The sequence below is a fragment of the Oncorhynchus nerka genome, linkage group LG14 (assembly GCF_034236695.1).
Source record: "Oncorhynchus nerka isolate Pitt River linkage group LG14, Oner_Uvic_2.0, whole genome shotgun sequence".
NCBI classification, from domain to species: Eukaryota; Metazoa; Chordata; class Actinopteri; order Salmoniformes; family Salmonidae; genus Oncorhynchus; species Oncorhynchus nerka.
Window position 1 is genome coordinate 20,514,741 of NC_088409.1, and position 20,065 is coordinate 20,534,805.

General features: G+C 56.2%; 1 protein-coding gene across 1 annotated transcript in view; it reads left to right on the plus strand.

Moving 5' to 3' along the window:
- Window positions 1-19,931: 19,931 nt before the first annotated feature.
- LOC115121234 (lethal(3)malignant brain tumor-like protein 4) overlaps window positions 19,932-20,065 on the plus strand; it is an 8,966-nt gene continuing 8,832 nt past the window's right edge. The window contains exon 1 of the mRNA XM_065027174.1: window positions 19,932-19,950. Within this exon, the coding sequence (XP_064883246.1) occupies window positions 19,932-19,950 (19 nt within the window). The remainder of the gene's footprint in view (window positions 19,951-20,065) is intronic.

Here is a 20,065-nt window from a genome sequence, read left to right on the forward strand (position 1 = left end):
TGTATAACCTGGTGTCTATAACCTGGCTGCAGTGGTGTGTATAACCTGGCTGCCGTGGAGTGTATAACCTGGCTGCCGTGGTGTGTATAACCTGGCTGCCGTGGCGTCTGTAACCTGGCTGCCGTGGTGTGTATAAACTGGCTGCCGTGGCGTGTATAACCTGGCTGCCGTGGTGTGTATAACCTGGCTGCCGTGGTGTGTATAACCTGGCTGCCGTGGTGTGTATAACCTGGCTGCCGTGGTGTGTATAACCTGGTGTCTATAACCTGGCTGCAGTGGTGTGTATAACCTGGCTGCCGTGGAGTGTATAACCTGGCTGCCGTGGTGTGTATAACCTGGCTGCCGTGGGGTGTATAACCTGGCTGCCGTGGAGTGTATAACCTGGCTGCCGTGGTGTGTATAACCTGGTGTCTATAACCTGGCTGCAGTGGTGTGTATAACCTGGCTGCCGTGGAGTGTATAACCTGGCTGCCGTGGTGTGTATAACCTGGCTGCCGTGGTGTGTATAACCTGGCTGCCGTGGTGTGTATAACCTGGTGTCTATAACCTGGCTGCCGTGGTGTGTATAACCTGGCTGCCGTGGCGTGTATAACTTGGCTGCCGTGGTGTGTTTAACCTGGTGTCTATAACCTGGCTGCCGTGGTGTGTATAACCTGGCTGCCGTGGTGTGTATAACCTGGCTGCCGTGGCGTCTGTAACCTGGCTGCCGAGGTGTGTATAACCTGGCTGCCGTGGCGTGTATAACCTGGCTGCCGTGGTGTGTATAACCTGGCGTCTATAACCTGGCTGCTGTGGTGTGTATAACCTGGCTGCTGTGGTGTGTATAACCTGGCTGCTGTGGTGTGTATAACCTGGCTGCCGTGGTGTGTATAACCTGGCTGCCGTAGTGTGTATAACCTGGTGTCTATAACCTGGCTGCCGTGGTGTGTATAACCTGGCTGCCGTGGTGTGTATAACCTGGCTGCCGTGGTGTGTATAACCTGGTGTCTATAACCTGGCTGCAGTGGTGTGTATAACCTGGCTGCCGTGGGGTGTATAACCTGGCTGCCGTGGTGTGTATAACCTGGTGTCTATAACCTGGCTGCAGTGGTGTGTATAACCTGGTGTCTATAACCTGGCTGCCGTGGTGTGTATAACCTGGTGTCTATAACCTGGCTGCCGTGGTGTGTATAACCTGGTGTCTATAACCTGGCTGCCGTGGTGTGTATAACTTGGCTGCCGTGGCATCTATAACCTGGCTGCCGTGGTGTGTATAACCTGGCTGCCGTGGTGTGTATAACTGGCTGCCGTGGTGTGTATAACTGGCTGCCGTGGTGTGTATAACTGGCTGCCGTGGTGTGTATAACTGGCTGCCGTGGGGTGTATAACCTGGCTGCCGTGGCATCTATAACCTGGCTGCCGTGGTGTGTATAACCTGGCTGCCGTGGTGTGTGTAACCTGGCTGCCGTGGTGTGTATAACCTGGCTGCCGTGGTGTGTATAACCTGGCTGCCGTGGTGTGTATAACCTGGTGTGTATAACCTGGCTGCCGTGGTGTGTATAACCTGGCTGCCGTGGTGTGTATAACTTGGTTGCCGTGGCGTGTATAACTTGAATGCCGTGGTGTCTATAACCTGGCTGCCGAGGCGTGTATAACCTGGCTGCCGTGGTGTGTATAACCTGGCTGCCGTGGTGTGTATAACCTGGCTGCCGTGGTGTGTATAACTTGGCTGCCGTGGGGTGTATAACTTGGCTGCCGTGGCATCTATAACCTGGCTGCCGTGGTGTGTATAACCTGGCTGCCGTGGTGTGTGTAACCTGGCTGCCATGGTGTGTATAACCTGGCTGCCGTGGTGTGTGTAACCTGGCTGCCGTGGTGTGTATAACCTGGCTGCCGTGGCGTGTATAACCTGGCTGCCGTGGCGTGTATAACCTGGCTGCCGTGGTGTGTATAACCTGGCTGCCGTGGTGTGTATAACCTGGCTGCCGTGGTGTGTATAACCTGGCGTCTTTAACCTGGCTGCTGTGGTGTGTATAACCTGGCTGCTGTGGTGTGTATAACCTGGCTGACGTGGTGTGTATAACCTGGTGTCTATAACCTGGCTGCCGTGGCGTGTATAACTTGGCTGCCGTGGCGTGTATAACTTGGCTGCCGTGGCGTCTATAACCTGGCTGCCGTGGTGTGTATAACCTGGCTGCCGTGGTGTGTATAACTGGCTGCCGTGGTGTGTATAACCTGGCTGCCGTGGTGTGTATAACCTGGCGTCTATAACCTGGCTGCCGTGGTGTGTATAACTTGGCTGCCGTGGTGTGTATAACCTGGCGTCTATAACCTGGCTGCCGTGGTGTGTATAACCTGGCTGCCGTGGTGTGTATAACTTGGTTGCCGTGGCGTGTATAACTTGAATGCCGTGGAGTCTATAACCTGGCTGCCGAGGCGTGTATAACCTGGCTGCCGTGGTGTGTATAACTTTGCTGCCGTGGGGTGTATAACCTGGCTGCCGTGGTATGTATAACCTGGCTGCCGTGGTGTGTATAACCTGGTGTCCTGTGGTGTCTATAACCTAGCTGCTGTGGTGTGTATAACCTGGTGTCTATAACCTGGCTGCTGTGGTGTGTATAACCTGGTGTCTATAACCTGGCTGCCTGTGGTGTCTATAACCTGGCTGCCGAGGCGTGTATAACCTGGCTGCCGAGGCGTATATAACCTGGTGTCTATAACCTGGCTGCCGTGGGGTGTATAACCTGGTGTCTATAACCTGGCTGCCGAGGCGTGTATAACCTGGCTGCCGTGGTGTGTATAACCTGGCTGCCGTGGTGTGTATAACCTGGCTGCCGTGGTGTGTATAACCTGGCTGCTGTGGTGTGTATAACCTGGCTGCCGTGGCGTCTATAACCTGGCTGCTGAGGTGTGTATAACCTGGCTGCCGTGGTGTGTATAACCTGGTGTCTATAACCTGGCTGCAGTGGTGTTTATAACCTGGCTGCCGTGGTGTGTATAACCTGGCTGCCGTGGTGTGTATAACTTGGTTGCCGTGGCGTGTATAACTTGAATGCCGTGGCGTGTATAACCTGGCTGCCGTGGTGTGTATAACTTGGCTGCCGTGGGGTGTATAACCTGGCTGCCGTGGGGTGTATAACCTGGCTGCCGTGGTGTGTATAACCTGGCTGCCGTGGTGTGTATAACCTGGCTGCCGTGGTGTGTATAACCTGGCTGCCGTGGCGTGTATAACCTCGCTGCCGTAGTGTGTATAACCTGGTGTCTATAACCTGGCTGCCGTGGTGTGTATAACCTGGCTGCCGTGGAGTGTATAACCTGGCTGCCGTGGTGTGTATAACCTGGTGTCTATAACCTGGCTGCAGTGGTGTGTATAACCTGGCTGCCGTGGAGTGTATAACCTGGCTGCCGTGGTGTGTATAACCTGGCTGCCGTGGTGTGTATAAGCTGGTGTCTATAACCTGGCTGCAGTGGTGTGTATAACCTGGCTGCCGTGGGGTGTATAACCTGGCCGTGGTATAACCTGGCTGCCGTGTGTATAACCCGGCTGCCTGGTGTGTATAACCTGGCTGCCGTGGGTGTGTATAACCTGGTGTCTATAACCTGGCTGCCGTGGTGTGTATAACCTGGCTGCCGTGGTGTGTATAACTGGCTGCCGTGGTGTGTATAACTGGCTGCCGTGGTGTGTATAACTGGCTGCCGGGGTGTGTATAACCTGGCTGCCGGTGTGTATAACCTGGCTGCCGTGGTGTGTATAACCTGGCTGCCGTGGGTGTATAACCTGGCTGCCGTGGTGTGTATAACCTGGCTATAACCTGGCTGCCGTGGTGTGTATAACCTGGCTGCCGTGGTGTGTATAACCTGGCTGCCGTGGTGTGTATAACCTGGCTGCCGTGGGTGTATAACCTGGCTGCCGTGGTGTGTATACCTGGCTGCCGTGGGTGTATAACCTGGCTGCCGTGGGTGTGTATAACCTGGCTGCCGTGGTGTGTATAACCTGGCTGCGTGGTGTGTATAACCTGGCTGCCGTGGTGTGTATAACCTGGCTGCCGTGGTGTGTATAACCTGGCTGCCGTGGTGGTGTATAACCTGGCTGCCGTGGTGTGTATAACCTGGCTGCCGTGGGTGTATAACCTGGCTGCCTATAACCTGGTGCCGTGGTGTGTATAACCTGGCTGCCGTGGTGTATAACCTGGTGTCTATAACCTGGCTGCCGTGGTGTGTATAACCTGGCTGCCGTGGTGTGTATAACCTGGCTGCCGTGGCGTGTATAACCTGGCTGCCGTGGTGTGTATAACCTGGCTGCCGTGGTGTGTATAACCTGGCTGCGTGGGTGTGTATAACCTGGCTGCCGTGGTGGTGTATAACCTGGCTGCCGGGTGTGTATAACCTGGTGTCTATAACCTGGCTGCCGTGGTGTGTATAACCTGGCTGCCGGTGTGTATAACCTGGCTGCCGTGGTGTGTATAACCTGGCTGCCGTGGTGTGTATAACCTGGCTGCCGTGGTGTATAACCTGGCTGCCGTGGTGTGTATAACCTGGCTGCCGTGGTGTGTATAACCTGGCTGGTGTTTAACCTGGCTGCTGTGGTGTATAACCTGGCTGCCGTGGGTGTATAACCTGGCTGCCGTGTGTATAACCTGGTGTCTATAACCTGGCTGCCGTGGTGTGTATAACCTGGCTGCCGTGGTATAACCTGCCGTGGTGTATAACCTGGCTGCCGTGGTGTGTATAACCTGGCTGCCGTGGTGTGTATAACCTGGCTGCCGTGGGTGTGTATAACCTGGCTGCCGTGGTGTGTATAACCTGGCTGCCGTGGTGTGTATAACCTGGCTGCCGTGGTGTGTATAACCTGGCTGCCGTGGTGTGTATAACCTGGCTGCCGTGGTGTGTATAACCTGGCTGCCGTGGTGTGTATAACCTGGCTGCCGGTGTGTATAACCTGGCTGCCGTGGTGTGTATAACCTGGCTGCCGTGGTGTGTATAACCTGGCTGCCGTGGTGTGTATAACCTGGCTGCCGTGGTGTATAACCTGGCTGCCGTGTGTGTATAACCTGGCTGCCGTGGTGTGTATAACCTGGTGTCTATAACCTGGCTGCTGTGGTGTGTATAACCTGGTGTCTATAACCTGGCTGCCGTGGTGTGTATAACCTGGCTGCCGTGGCGTGTATAACCTGGCTGCCGAGGGTGTATAACCTGGTGTCTATAACCTGGCTGCCGTGGGTGTATAACCTGGTGTCTATAACCTGGCTGCCGTGGGGTATAACCTGGCTGCCGTGGTGTGTATAACCTGGCTGCCGTGGTGTGTATAACCTGGCTGCCGTGGTGTGTATAACCTGGCTGCCGTGTGTGTATAACCTGGCTGCCGTGGTGTCTATAACCTGGCTGCCGTGGTGTGTATAACCTGGCTGCCTGGTGTGTATAACCTGGTGTCTATAACCTGGCTGCCGTGGTGGTATAACCGGCTGCCGTGGTGTGTATAACCTGGCTGCCGTGGGGTGTATAACCTGGCTGCCGTGGTGTGTATAACCTGGCTGCCGTGGTGTGTATAACCTGGCTGCCGTGGTGTATAACCTGGCTGCCGTGGTGTATAACCTGGCTGCCGCGGGCGTGTATAACCTGGCTGCCGTGGTGTGTATAACCTGGCTGCCGTGGTGTATAACCTGGCTGCCGTGGTGTGTGTAACCTGGCTGCCGTGGTGTGTATAACCTGGCTGCCGTGGTGTGTATAACCTGGCGTGTATAACCTGGCTGCCGGGTGTGTAACCTGGCTGCCGTGGTGTGTATAACCTGGCTGCCGTGGTGTGTATAACCTGGCTGCCGTGGTGTGTATAACCTGGCTGCCGTGGTGTGTATAACCTGGCTGCCGTGGGTGTATAACCTGGCTGCCGTGGTGTGTATAACCTGGCTGCCGTGGTGTGTATAACCTGGCTGCCGTGGTGTATAACCTGGCTGCCGTGGTGTGTATAACCTGGCTGCCGTGGTGTGTATAACCTGGCTGCCTGGTATAACCTGGCTGCCGTGGGTGTATAACCTGGCTGCGTGGTGTGTATAACCTGGCTGCCGTGGTGTGTATAACCTGGTTGTATAACCTGGCTGCCGTGGTGTGTATAACCTGGCTGCCGTGGCGTGGTGTATAACCTGGCTGCCGTGGTGTGTATAACCTGGCTGCCGTGGTGTGTATAACCTGGCTGCCGTGGGTGTGTATAACCTGGCTGCCGCTGGGTGTATAACCTGGCTGCCGAGGTGTGTATAACCTGGCTGCCGTGGTGTGTATAACCTGGCTGCCGTGGTGTGTATAACCTGGCTGCCGTGGTGTGTATAACCTGGCTGCCGTGGTGTGTATAACCTGGCTGCCGTGGTGTGTATAACCTGGCTGTAATGGTGGGTGTCTATAACCTGGCTGCCGTGGTGTGTATAACCTGGTGTCTATAACCTGGCTGCCGTGGTGTGTATAACCCGGCTGGTGTGTATAACCTGGCTGCCGCGGGTGTGTATAACCTGGTGTCTATAACCCGGCTGCCGTGGTGTGTATAACCTGGCGTGTATAACCTGGCTGCCGTGGTGTGTATAACCTGGCTGCCGTGGTGTGTATAACCTGGCTGCCGTGGTGTGTATAACCTGGCTGCCGTGGTGTGTATAACCTGGCTGCCGTGGGTATAACCTGGCTGCCGTGGTGTGTATAACCTGGCTGCCGTGGGTGTATAACCTGGCTGCCTATAACCTGGCTGCCGTGGTGTGTATAACCTGGCTGCCGTGGTGTGTATAACCTGGCGGGTGCCTGGCTGCCGTGGTGTGTATAACCTGGCTGCCGTGGTGTATAACCTGGCTGCCGTGGTGTGTATAACCTGGCTGCCGTGGTGTGTATAACCTGGCTGCCGTGGTGTGTATAACCTGGCTGCCGTGGTGTGTATAACCTGGCTGCCGTGGTGTGTATAACCTGGCTGCCGTGGTGTGTATAACCTGGCTGCCGTGGTGTGTATAACCTGGCTGCCGTGGGTGTGTATAACCTGGTGTCTATAACCTGGCTGCCGTGGTGTGTATAACCTGGCTGCCGTGGGTGTATAACCTGGCTGCCGTGGTGTGTATAACCTGGCTGCGTGGGGGTGTATAACCTGGCTGCCGTGTGTATAACCTGGCTGCCGTGGTGTGTATAACCTGGCTGCCGTGGGTGTATAACCTGGCTGCCGTGGTGTGTATAACCTGGCTGTGTGTGTATAACCTGGCTGCCGTGGTGTGTATAACCTGGCTGCCGTGGTGTGTATAACCTGGCTGCCGTGGTGTGTATAACCTGGTGTCTATAACCTGGCTGCCGTGGTGTGTATAACCTGGCTGCCGTGGTGTGTATAACCTGGCTGCCTGGTGTCTATAACCTGGCTGCCGTGGGTGTATAACCTGGTGTTGTATAACCTGGCTGCCGTGGTGTGTATAACCTGGTGGTCTATAACCTGGCTGCCGTGGTGTGTATAACCTGGCTGCCGGTGTGTATAACCTGGCTGCCGTGGTGTGTATAACCTGGCTGCTTGTGGTGTGTATAACCTGGCTGCCGTGGTGTGTATAACCTGGCTGCCGCGGGTGTGTATAACCTGGCTGCCGTGGTGTGTATAACCTGGGTGTATAACTGGCTGCCGTGGTGTGTATAACTGGCTGCCGTGGTGTGTATAACCTGGCTGCCGCGGGTGTGTATAACCTGGCTGCCGTGGCGTGTATAACCTGGCTGCCGTGGTGTGTATAACCTGGCTGCCGTGGCGTGTATAACCTGGCTGCCTGGTATAACCCGGCTGCTGTGGTGTGTATAACCTGGCTGCCGTGGTGTATAACCTGGCTGCCGTGGGTGTATAACCTGGCTGCCGTGGTGTGTATAACCTGGCTGCCGTGGTGTGTGTATAACCTGGCTGCCGTGGTGTGTATAACCTGGCTGCCGGTGTCTATAACCTGGCTGCCGTGGTGTGTATAACCTGCCGGTGTCTATAACCTGGCTGCCGTGGTGTGTATAACCTGGCTGCCGTGGTGTGTATAACCTGGCTGCCGTGGTGTGTATAACCTGGCTGCCGTGGTGTGTATAACCTGGCTGCCGGGTGTATAACCTGGCTGCCGTGGTGGTGTGATAACCTGGCTGCCGTGGTGTGTATAACCTGGCGTGTATAACCTGGCTGCCGTGGGTGTATAACCTGGCTGCCGTGGTGTGTATAACCTGGCTGCCGTGGGTGTATAACCTGGCTGCCGTGGTGTGTATAACCTGGCTGCCGTGGGTGTATAACCTGGCTGCCGTGGGTGTGTATAACGCCGTGGAGTGTATAACCTGGCTGCCGTGGTGTGTATAACCTGGCTGCCGTGGTGTGTATAACCTGGCTGCCGTGGTGTGTATAACCTGGCTGCCGTGGTGTGTATAACCTGGCTGCCGTGGTGTGTATAACCTGGTGTCTATAACCTGGCTGCCGTGGTGTGTATAACCTGGCTGGTGGGTGTATAACCTGGCTGCCGTGGTGTGTATAACCTGGTCAATAACCTGGCTGCCGTGGTGTATAACCTGGTGTATAACCTGGCTGCCGTGTGTGTATAACCTGGCTGCTATAACCTGGCTGCCGGGTGTGTATAACCTGGCTGCCGTGGTGTGTCTATAACCTGGCTGCCGTGGGTGTGTATAACCTGGCTGCCGTGGTGTCTATAACCTGGCTGCCGTGGTGTGTATAACCTGGCTGCCGTGGGTGTATAACCTGGGCCGTGTGCGTGTATAACCTGGCTGCCGTGGTGTGTATAACCTGGCTGCCGTGGTGTGTATAACCTGGCTGCCGTGGGTGTATAACCCGGCTGCCGTGTGTATAACCTGGCTGCGTGGGTTATAACCTGGCTGCCGTGTGTGTATAACCTGGCTGCCGTGGTGTGTATAACCTGGTGTCTATAACCTGGCTGCCGCGGTGTGTATAACCTGGCTGCCGTGGTGTGTATAACCCGGGTGTATAACCTGGCTGCCGTGGGTGTATAACCTGGCTGCCGTGGTGTGTATAACCTGGCTGCCGTGGTGTGTATAACCTGGCTGCCGTGGTGTGTATAACCTGGGTGTCTATAACCCGGCTGCCGTGGTGTGTATAACCTGGCTGCCGTGGGTGTGTATAACCTGGCTGCCGTGGTGTGTATAACCTGGCTGCCGTGGTGGTGTGTATAACCTGGCTGCAGTGGTGTGTATAACCTGGCTGCCGTGGTGTGTATAACCTGGCTGCCGCGGGTGTATAACCTGGGCGTCTATAACCTGGCTGCAGTGGTGTGTATAACCGTGGTGTCTATAACCGGCTGCCGTGGTGGTGTGTATAACCTGGCTGCCGTGGTGTGTATAACCTGGCTGCCGTATAACCTGGCTGCCGTGGTGTGTATAACCTGGCTGCCGTGGTGTGCATAACCTGGCTGCCGTGGTGTGTATAACCTGGCTGCCGTGGTGTGTATAACCTGGCTGCCGTGGTGTGTATAACCTGGCTGCCGTGGTGTGTATAACCTGGCTGCCGTGGTGTGTATAACCTGGCTGCCGGTGTATAACCTGGCTGCCGTGGTGTGTATAACCTGGCTGCCGTGGTGTGTATAACCCGGCTGCCGTGGTGTCTATAACCTGGCTGCCGTGGTGTATAACCGTGGTGTGTATAACCTGGCTGCCGTGGTGTGTATAACCTGGCTGCCGTGGGTGTATAACCTGGCTGCCGTGGTGTGTATAACCTGGCTGCCGTGGTGTGTATAACCTGGCTGCCGTGGTGTATAACCTGGCTATAACCTGGCTGCCGTGGGCGTTAATAACCTGGGTGTGTATAACCTGGCTGCCGTGGTGTGTATAACCTGGTGTCTATAACCTGGCTGCCGTGTATAACCTGGCTGCCTGGTGTGTATAACCTGGCTGCCGTGGGGTGTATAACCTGGCTGCCGTGGTGTGTATAACCGGCTGCCGTGTATAACCTGGCTGCCGTGGTGTGTATAACCTGGTGTGTATAACCTGGCTGCCGTGGTGTGTATAACCCGGCTGCCGTGGCGTGTATAACCTGGCTGCCGTGGGTGTATAACCTGGCGTGTATAACATGGCTGGTGGTGTATAACCTGGTGCGTGGTGTGTATAACCTGGCTGCCGTGGTGTGTATAACCTGGCTGCTGTGGGTGTATAACCTGGCTGCCGGGCGTGTATAACCTGGCTGCCGTGGGTCTATAACCGGCTGTCTATAACCTGGCTGCCGTGGTGTGTATAACCTGGCTGCCGTGGTGTATAACCTGGCTGCCGTGGTGTGTATAACCTGGCTGGTGTCTATAACCTGGCTGCCGTGGTGTGTATAACCTGGCTGCCGCGGGTGTATAACCTGGCTGCCGTGGTGTATAACTGGCTGCCGTGGTGTGTATAACCTGGCTGCCGTGGTGTGTATAACCTGGCTGCCGGCGTGTATAACCTGGCTGGTGTGTATAACCTGGTGTGTATAACCTGGCCGCCGTGGTGTGTATAACCTGGCTGCCGTGGTGTGTATAACCTGGCTGCCGTGGTGTGTATAACCTGGCTGCCGTGGTGTATAACCTGGCTGCCGTGGTGTGTATAACCTGGCTGCCGTGGTGTGTATAACCTGGCTGCCGTGGTGTGTATAACCTGGCTAACCCGTGGGTGTGTATAACCGGCTGCCGTGGTGTGTATAACCTGGCTGCCGTGGTGTGTATAACCTGGCTGCCATGGTGTGTATAACCTGGCTGCCGTGATGTGTATAACCTGGCTGCCGTGGTGTGTATAACCTGGCTGCCGTGGTGTGTATAACCTGGCTGCCGCGGGTGTATAACCTGGCCGCATCTATAACCTGGTGTGTATAACCTGGTGTGTATAACCTGGCTGCCGTGGTGTGTATAACCTGCCGGCGTTCTATAACCTGGCTGCCGTGGTGTTATAACCTGGCTGGTGGTGTGTATAACCTGGCTGCCGTGGGTATAACCTGTGGTGTCTATAACCTGGCTGCCGTGGTGTGTATAACCTGGCTGCCGTGGTGTGTATAACCTGGCTGCCGTGGTGTATAACCTGGCTGCCGTGGGTGTATAACCTGGCTGCCGTGGTGTGTATAACCTGGCTGCCGTGGTGTGTATAACCTGGCTGCCGTGGTGTGTATAACCTGGCTGCCGTGGTGTGTATAACCTGGCTGCCGGTGTGTATAACCTGGCTGCCGTGGTGTGTATAACCTGGCTGCCGGGTGTATAACCTGGCTGCCGTGGGTGTATAACCTGGCTGCCGTGGTGTGTATAACCTGGCCCGTGGTGTGTATAACCTGGCTGCCGTGGTGTGTATAACCTGGCTGCCGTGGTGTGTATAACCTGGCTGCCGTGGTGTGTATAACCTGGGCCGTGGTGTGTATAACCCTGGCTGCAGTGGTGTATAACCTGGCTGCCGTGGTGTATAACCTGCCGTGGTGTGTATAACCTGGCTGCCGTGGTGTGTATAACCTGGCTGCCGTGGGCTGCCGTGGTGTGTATAACCTGGCTGCCGTGGGTGTATAACCTGGCTGCCGCGGGGTGTATAACCTGGCCGCCGTGGTGTGTATAACCTGGCTGCCGTGGTGTGTATAACCTGGCTGCCGTGGTGTGTATAACCTGGCTGCCGTGGGTGTAAACTGGCTGCCGGGGTGTATAACCTGGCTGCGTGGTGTGTATAACCTGGCTGCTGTGGTGTATAACCTGGCTAACGCGGGCTGCCGGTGTCTATAACCTGGCTGCCGTGGTGTGTATAACCTGGCTGCCGCGTGTATAACCTGGCTGCCGTGGTGTGTATAACCTGGCTGCCTCTATAACCTGGCTGCCGCGGGGGTGTATAACCTGGCTGCCGCGGGTGTGTATAACCTGGCTGCCGTGGTGTGTATAACCTGGCTGTCTATAACCTGGCTGCCGTGGTGTGTATAACCTGGCTGCCGTGGGTGTATAACCTGGCTGCCGTGGTGTGTATAACCTGGCTGCCGTGGCGTGTATAACCCTGGCGTGTATAACCTGGCTGCCGTGGTGTGTATAACCTGGCTGCCGTGGTGTGTATAACCTGGCTGCCGTGGTGTAAACCCGGCCGCCGCTGGGCGTGTATAACCTGGCTGCCGTGGTGTATAACCTGGCTGCCGTGGTGTGTATAACCCGGCTGCCGTGGTGTGTGTATACCTGGCTGCCGTGGTGGTGTATAACCTGGCTGCCGTGGTGTGTATAACCTGGCTGCCGTGGTGTGTATAACCTGGTGTGTATAACCTGGCTGCCGTGGTGTGTATAACCTGGTGTGTATAACCTGGCTGCCTGTGGTGTCTATAACCTGGCTGCCGTGGTGTGTATAACCTGGCTGCCGAGGCGCATATAACCCGGCTGGTGGTGTGTATAACCTGGCTGCCGTGGTGTGTATAACCTGGCTGCCGTGGTGTGTATAGCCTGGGTGCCGTGGTGTGTGTATAACCTGGCTGCCGTGGTGTGTATAACCTGGCTGCCGTGGTGTATAACCTGGCTGCCGTGGTGTGTATAACCTGGCTGCCGTGGTGTCTATAACCTGGCTGCCGTGGTGTGTATAACCTGGCTGCCGTGGTGTGTATAACCTGGTCAACCTGGCTGCAGCGGTGTTATAACCTGGCTGCCGTGGTGTGTATAACCTGGCATCTATAACCTGGCTGCCGTGGGCGTTAACCAATGGCTGGTGGCGTGTATAACCTGGCTGCCTGGGTGTATAACCTGGTGTCTATAACCCGCTGCAGTGGTGTGTATAACCTGGCTGCCGTGGTGTGTATAACCTGGCTGCCGTGGGTGTGTATAACCCTGGCTGCCGTGGTGTGTATAACCCGGCTGCCGTGGTGTATAACCTGGTATAAACCTGGTGTGTATAACCTGGCTGCCGTGGAGTGCAATATAACCTGGCTGCATGGGTGTATAACCTGGTGTCTATAACCTGGCTGCCGTGGTGTATAACCTGGTGTCAATAACCTGGCTGCCTGTGGTGTGTATAACCTGGGCCGGGGTGTATAACCTGGCTGCCTGGGTGTATAACCCGTGGGTGTCTATAACCTAGCTGCAGTGGTGTATAACCTGGCATGTATAACCTGGCTGCCGTGGTGTGTATAACCTGGCTGCCGTGGTGTGTATAACCTGGGTGCTCATAACCTGGCTGCCGTGGTGTGTATAACCTGGCTGCCGCGGGTGTGCATAACCTGGCTGCCGTGGTGTGCGTCTATAACCCGGCTGCCGAGGTGTGTATAACCTGGCTGCGTGGTGTGTATAACCTGGCTGCCGTGGCGTGTAACCTGGCCGCCGTGGGTGTAAACCGGGCTGCCGTGGTGTGTATAACCTGGCTGCCGTGGTGTGTATAACCTGGCTGCCGTGGTGTCATAACCTGGCTGCCGTGGCGTGTATAACCTGGCCGCCGTGGCGTGTATAACCTGGCTGCCGTGGTGTATAACTGGCTGCCGTGGTGTGTATAACCTGGCTGCCGGGCGTGTATAACCTGGTGTCTATAACCTGGCTGCCGTGGCGTTATAACTGGTGTCACCCTGGCTGTATGTGGTGTCGTGGTGTCTATAACCTGGCTGCTGTGGTGCGGTATAACCTGGCTGCCGTGGTGTGTATAACCTGGGTATAACCGCTGGGTGTGTATAACCTGGCTGCCGTGGTGTGGATAACCTGGCTGCCGTGGTGTGTATAACCTGGCTGCCGTGGTGTGTATAACCTGGCTGCCGTGGGTGTAAACCTGGCTGCCGTGGCGTGTATAACCCGGCTGCCGTGGGAGTGTATAACCTGGCTGCCGGGGTGTGTATAACCTGGCTGCCATGGTGTGTATAACCTGGCGCCATGGTGTGTATAACCTGGCTGCCGTGGTGTGTATAACCTGGCTGCCGTGGTGTGTATAACCCCGGCATCTGGCGTGTAACCTGGCTGCCGTGGTGTATAACCTGGCTGCCGTGGTGTATAACCTGGCTGCCGAGGGTGTATAACCTGGCTGCCGTGGTGTATAACCTGGCTGCCGTGGTGTGTATAACCTGGCTGCCGTGGTGTGTATAACTGGCTGCCGTGGTGTGTATAACCTGGCTGCCGTGGCGTGTATAACCTGGCTGCCGTGGTGTGTATAACCTGGCTGCCGTGGTGTGTATAACACGGCCGTGTATATAACCTGGCTGCCGTGGTGTGTATAACCTGCTGCCGTGGTGTGTATAACCTGGCTGCAGTGGTGTGTATAACCTGGCTGCCGTGGTGTGTATAACCTGGCTGCCGTGGGTGTATAACCTGGCGTCTTTAACCTGGCTGCAGTGGTGGTGTATAACCTGGCTGCTGTGGTGTGTATAACCTGGCTGCCGTGATGTGTATAACCCGGTGTCTATAACCTGGCTGCGTGGGTATAACCTGGCGTGTATAACCTGGCTGCCGTGGTGTGTATAACCTGGCTGCCGTGTGTATAACCTGGCTGCCGTGGTGTGTATAACCCTGGCTGCCGTGGTGTGTATAACCTGGGTGCCGTGGTGTTTGTAACCTGGCTGCCGTGGTGTGTGCTGCCGTGGTGTGTGTAACCTGGCTGCCGTTGGTGTATAACCTGGGTGCCGTGGTGTGTGTATAACCTGGCTGCCGTGGGTCTATAACCTGGCTGCCGTGGTGTATAACCTGGCTGCCGTGGTGTGTATAACCTGGCTGCCGTGGTGTGTATAACCTGGCTGCCGTGGTGTATAACTCGGCGCCGTGGTGTGTATAACCTGGTGTTTATAACCTGGCTGCCGGATGTGTATAACCTGTGGTGTGTATAACCTGGCTGCCGTGGTGTGTTAACCTGGTGTCTATAACCTGGCTGCCTCTGGTGTGGTGTGTATAACCTGGCTGCGCGTGGTGTGTATAACCTGGCTGCCGTGGTGTGTATAACCTGGCTAACGTGGCGTGTATAACCTGGGCGTGGTGTGTATAACCCGTGTATAACCTGGCTGCCGTGGTGTGTATAACCTGGCTGCCATGGTGTATAACCTGGCTGCCGTGTGTGTATAACCTGGCTGCCGGGTGTGTATAACCTGGCTGCCGAGGCGTGTATAACCTGGCTGCCGGGTGTCTATAACCTGGCTGCCGTGGTGTGTATAACCTGGCTGCCGTGGTGTGTATAACCTGCCGTGGTGTGTATAACCTGGCTGCCGTGGTGTGTATAACCTGGCTGCCGTGGTGCGTATAACCTGGCTGCCGTGGGTGTGCATAACCTGTGCCGTGGTGTTATAACCTGGCTGCCGTGGTGTGTATTACCTGGCTGCCGTGGTGTGTATAACCTGGCTGCCGTGGTGTATAACCTGGCTGCTGTGGTGTGTATAACCTGGCTGCCGGCGTCTATAACCTGGCTGCCTGTGGTGTGTATAACCTGGCTGCCGCGGTATAACCTGGCTGCCGAGGCGTATATAACCTGGTGTCTATAACCCGACTGCCGTGGTGTGTATAACCTGGCTACCGTGGCGTGTATAACCTGGCTGCCGTGGCGTGTATAACCTGGCTGCCGTGGTGTATAACCTGGCTGCCGTGGTGTGTATAACCTGGTGTGTATAACCTGGCTGCTGTGGTGTGTATAACCTGGCTGCCCTGGCTGTATAACCTGGCTGCCGTGGTGTCTAATAACCTGGCTGCCTGTGGTGTGTATAACCTGGCTGCCGTGGTGTGTATAACCTGGCTGCCGTGGCGTGTGTATAACCTGGCTGCCGTGGTGTGTATAACCTGGCTGCCGTGGTGTGGCTGCCGGGGTGTATAACCTGGCTGCCGTGGTGTGTATAACCTGGCTGCCGTGGTGTGTATAACTGGCTGCCGTGGTGTGTATAACCTGGCTGCCGTGGCGCATAACCTGGCTGCCGTGGCGTGTATAACCTGGCTGCCGTGGTGTGTATAACCTGGCGTGTTTAACCTGGCTGCCGTGGTGTGTATAACTGGCTGCAGTGGTGTGTATAACCTGGCTGCCGTGGTGTTTATAACCTGTTGTCTATAACCTGGCTGCCGTGGTGTGTATAACCTGGGTGCCGTGGTGTTTGTAACCTGGCTGCCGTGGGTGTGTATAACCTGGCTGCCGTGGTGTGTGTAACCTGGCTGCCGTGATGTGTATAACCTGGCTGCCGTGGTGTGTATAACCTGGCTGCCGTGGTGTGTATAACCTGGCGTCTATAACCTGGCTGCCGTGGTGTGTATATCCTGGCTGCAGTGGTGTGTATAACCTGGCTGCCGAGGGTGTGTATAACCTGGCTGCCGTGGTGTGTATAACCTGGGTGCCGTGGTGGTAACCTGGCTGCAGTGGTGTATAACCTGGCTGCCGTGGTGTGTATAACCTGGCTGCCGTGGTGTGTATAACCTGGCTGCCGTGGTGTGTATAACCTGGCTGCCGTGGTGTGTTAACCTGGCTGTCTATAACCGTGCAGTGGTGTAACCTGGCTGCCGTGGTGTGTAACCTGGCTGCCGTGGTGTGTGATAACCTGGCTGCCGTGGTGTGTATAACCTGGTGTCAATAACCTGGCTGCCGTGGTGTGTATAACCTGGTGCCGGTGTGTATAACCTGGCTGCCGTGGTGTATAACCTGGGTGTCTATAACCTGGCTGCAGTGGTGTGTATAACCTGGTGTGTATAAACCTGGCTGCCTGGGTGGTGTATAACCTGGTGTCTATAACCTGGCTGCTTGTGGTGTGTATAACCTGGCTGCAGTGGTGTGTATAACCTGGCTGCCGTGGCGTGTATAACCTGGCTGCCGTGAGTGTATATCCCTGGCGTGTATAACCTGGCTGTCGTGGTGTGTATAACCTGGCTGCCGTGGTGGGTGTATAACCTGTGCCGTGGTGTGTATAACCTGGCTGTCATAACCTGGCTGCCGTGGTGTCTATAACCTGGCTGTCGTGGTGTATAACCTGCCGTGTCAATAACCTGGCTGCCTGTGGGTTAATAACCTGGTGTCTATAACCTGGCTGCCTGTGGTGTGTATAACCTGGTGTGTATAACCTGGCTGCCTGTGGTGTGTATAACCTGGCATGTATAACCTGGCCGCCAGTGGTGTGTATAACCCTGCCGTGGTGTGTATAACCTGGCTGCCGTGGTGTGTATAACCTGGCTGCCGTGGTGTGTATAACCTGGCTGCCGTGGTGTGGTATAACCTGGCGTGTATAACCTGGCTGCCGTGGTGTGTATAACCTGGCTGCAGTGGTCTATAACCTGGCTGCCGTGGTGTGTATAACCTGGCTGCCGTGGTGTGTATAACCTGGCTGCCGTGGTGTTTATAACCTGGCTGCCGTGTCTATAACCTGGCTGCCGTGGTGTGTATAACCTGGCTGCCGTGGTGTGTATAACCTGGCTGCCGTGGTGTGTCTATAACTGCCGGGTGTGTGTAACCTGGCTGCCGTGATGTGCATAACTGGCTGCCGTGTCATAACCTGGCTGCCGTGGTGTGTATAACCTGGCTGCCGTGGTGTGTATAACCTGGCTGCCGTGTGCGTATAACCTGGTGTGTATAACCTAGCTGACGTCGTGTATAACCTGAGTGTGTATAACCTGGCTGCCGTCAATTCCTGGCTGCCTCTGGTGTCTAACCTGGTGTCTATAACCTGGCTGCCGTGGTGTATAACCTGGCTGCCGTGGTGTGTATAACCTGGTGGTGTATAACCTGGCTGCCCAGGAGTGCATCTAGGCATAACCTGGCTGCACGTGGTGTGTAACCTGGCTGCCGTGGTGTATATAACCTGGCGTGCTATAACCTGGCTGCCGTGGTGTATAACCTGGCTGCCGTGGTGTGTATAACCCGGCTGCCGTGGTGTATAACTGGCTGCCGTGCGTAAGTGTTATAACCTGGCTGCCGGGTGGGCTATAACCTGGTGTATAACCTGGCTGCCTGCGGTGTCTATAACCTGGTGTCTATAACCTGGCTGCCACCTGGCATGTATAACCTGGCTGCCGTGGTTGTATAACCTGGGTGCCGTGGTGTGTGTAACCTGGCTGCCGTGGTGTGTGTAACCTGACTGCCGTGGTGTGTGTAAACTGGCTTGTGTATAACCTGGGTGCCGTGGCGTGTATAACCTAGCTGCCGTGGTGTGTGTAACCTGGCTGCCGTGGTGTATAACTTGGCTGCCGTGGGTGTATAACCTGGCTGCCGTGGTATAACCTGGCGTGTATAACCTGGCTGCCGTGGTGTGTACAACTGGCTGCAGTGGCGTGTATAACCTGGCTGCCGTGGGTGTATAACCTGGCTGCCGTGGTGTGTATATAACCTGGGTGCCGTGGTGTTTGTAACCTGGCTGCCGTGGTGTGCGTATAACCTGGCCGCCGTTGTGTGTATAACCTGGCTGCCGTGGAGTGCAAGCAACCTGGCTGCCGCGGCGTGTATAACCCACGGTGCCGTATAACCTGGCCAGGGTGGTGTGTATAACCTGGCTGTCGTGGAGTGTACAACCTGGCTGCCGCGGTGTGTACAACCTGGCTGCCGTGGTGTGTATAACCTGGTGTCTATGAACCTGCTGCAGTGGTGCGTATAACGTGGCTGCTCGCGGGGTGTATAACCTGGCTGCCGTGGGGTGCATAAGCTGGTGTCTACAACCCGGCTGGCAGCGGTGTGTAAGAACCTGGCTGCCGGGGTATGAACCCGGCTGCCGTGGTGTGTATAACCTGGTGTCTATAACCTGGCTGCAGTGGTGTGTATAACCCGGTGTCTATAACCCTGGCTGCCGTGGTGTGTATAACCTGGTGCTCATGAACCTGGCTGCCGCGGGTGTGTATAACCCGGTGTCTATAACCTGGCCGCCGCGGTGGTGTATAACTTGGCTGTCAGGCATCCGGCAACCTGGCCGTCAGCGTGGTGTGGCAACCTGCGGCCGTGGGTGCGTACAACTGGCTGCCGCGGTGCGGCGAACTGGATGCCGCGGGTGTGTATAACTGGCTGCCGTGGCGTGTACAACTGGCCACGCCGTGGTGTGTATAACTGGCTGCCGTGGTGTGTGGCAACCTGGCTGCCGTGGGCGTGTATAACCTAGCTGCCGTGGTGTGTATAACCTGGCTGCCGAGGCGTGTATAACCTGGCTGCCGTGGTGCGGTATAACTTGGCTGCCGTGGGTGGCAACTCGGCTGCCGGTGGCATCTATAACCTGGCCGCCGCGGGTGTGCAACCTGGCTGCCGCTGGCGTGTAACCTGGCTGCCGTGGTGTGTATAACCTGGCTGCCGCGGGCGTTGTATAACCTGGCCGCCGTGGGTGCGTATAACCCGGCGTCTTTAACCTGGCTGCTGTGGTGTGTAGCAACCTGGCTGCTGTGGTGTGTATAACCTGGCTGCCGTGGGTGTGTATAACCTGGTGTCTATAACCCGGCTGCCGTGGGCGCAGTAGCAACTTGGCTGCCGTGGGCGCAGCAACCCTGGCTGCCGGGAAGGCCTATATAACCTGGCTGCCGTGGTGCACAATCCGGCCGCCGCGGTGTGTATAACTGGCTGCCGGTGGGTGTGTATAACCTGGCTGCCGGTGGTGTAGCAACCCTGGCGCCTATAACCCGGCTGCCGCGGTGTGTATAACTTGGCTGCCGCGGGTGTGTATAACCTGGCATCTATAACCTGGCTGCCGTGGCAGCGTATAACCCGGCCGCCGCGGGTGTGTATAACCTGGTGTCTATAACTCCGGCTGCAGTGGTGTGTGTATAACCCGGCTGCCGCGGTGGTATAACCTGGCTGCCGTGGTGTGTATAACCTGGCTGCCGTGGAGAGTGTGCATAACCTGGCCGCCGTGGGTGTGTATAACCTGGCTGCAGTGGTGCGTATAACCCGGCTGCCGGTGTGGCGTTCCGCCGTCGTGGGAGCGCATAACCCGCCTGCCGCGTGGTGTGTATAACCCGGCTGCCGTGGTGTGTATAACCTGGTGTCTATAACTCCGGCTGCAGGAAAAAAAGTAACCTGGCTACCGGGTGCAACCTGGCCGCCGTGGGTGTAGAACCCGGTGTCTATAACCTGGCTGCAGTGGTATAACCTGGTGTCGGCAACCCATGCCGGTGTATAACCTGCGTCTATAACCTGGCTGCAGTGGTGTGGCAACTGCAGGCCTATAACCTGGTTGCCGTGGGTGTGTATAACCTGGTGTCTACAACTCCGTTGCCGTGGTGTGTATAACCTGGTGTCT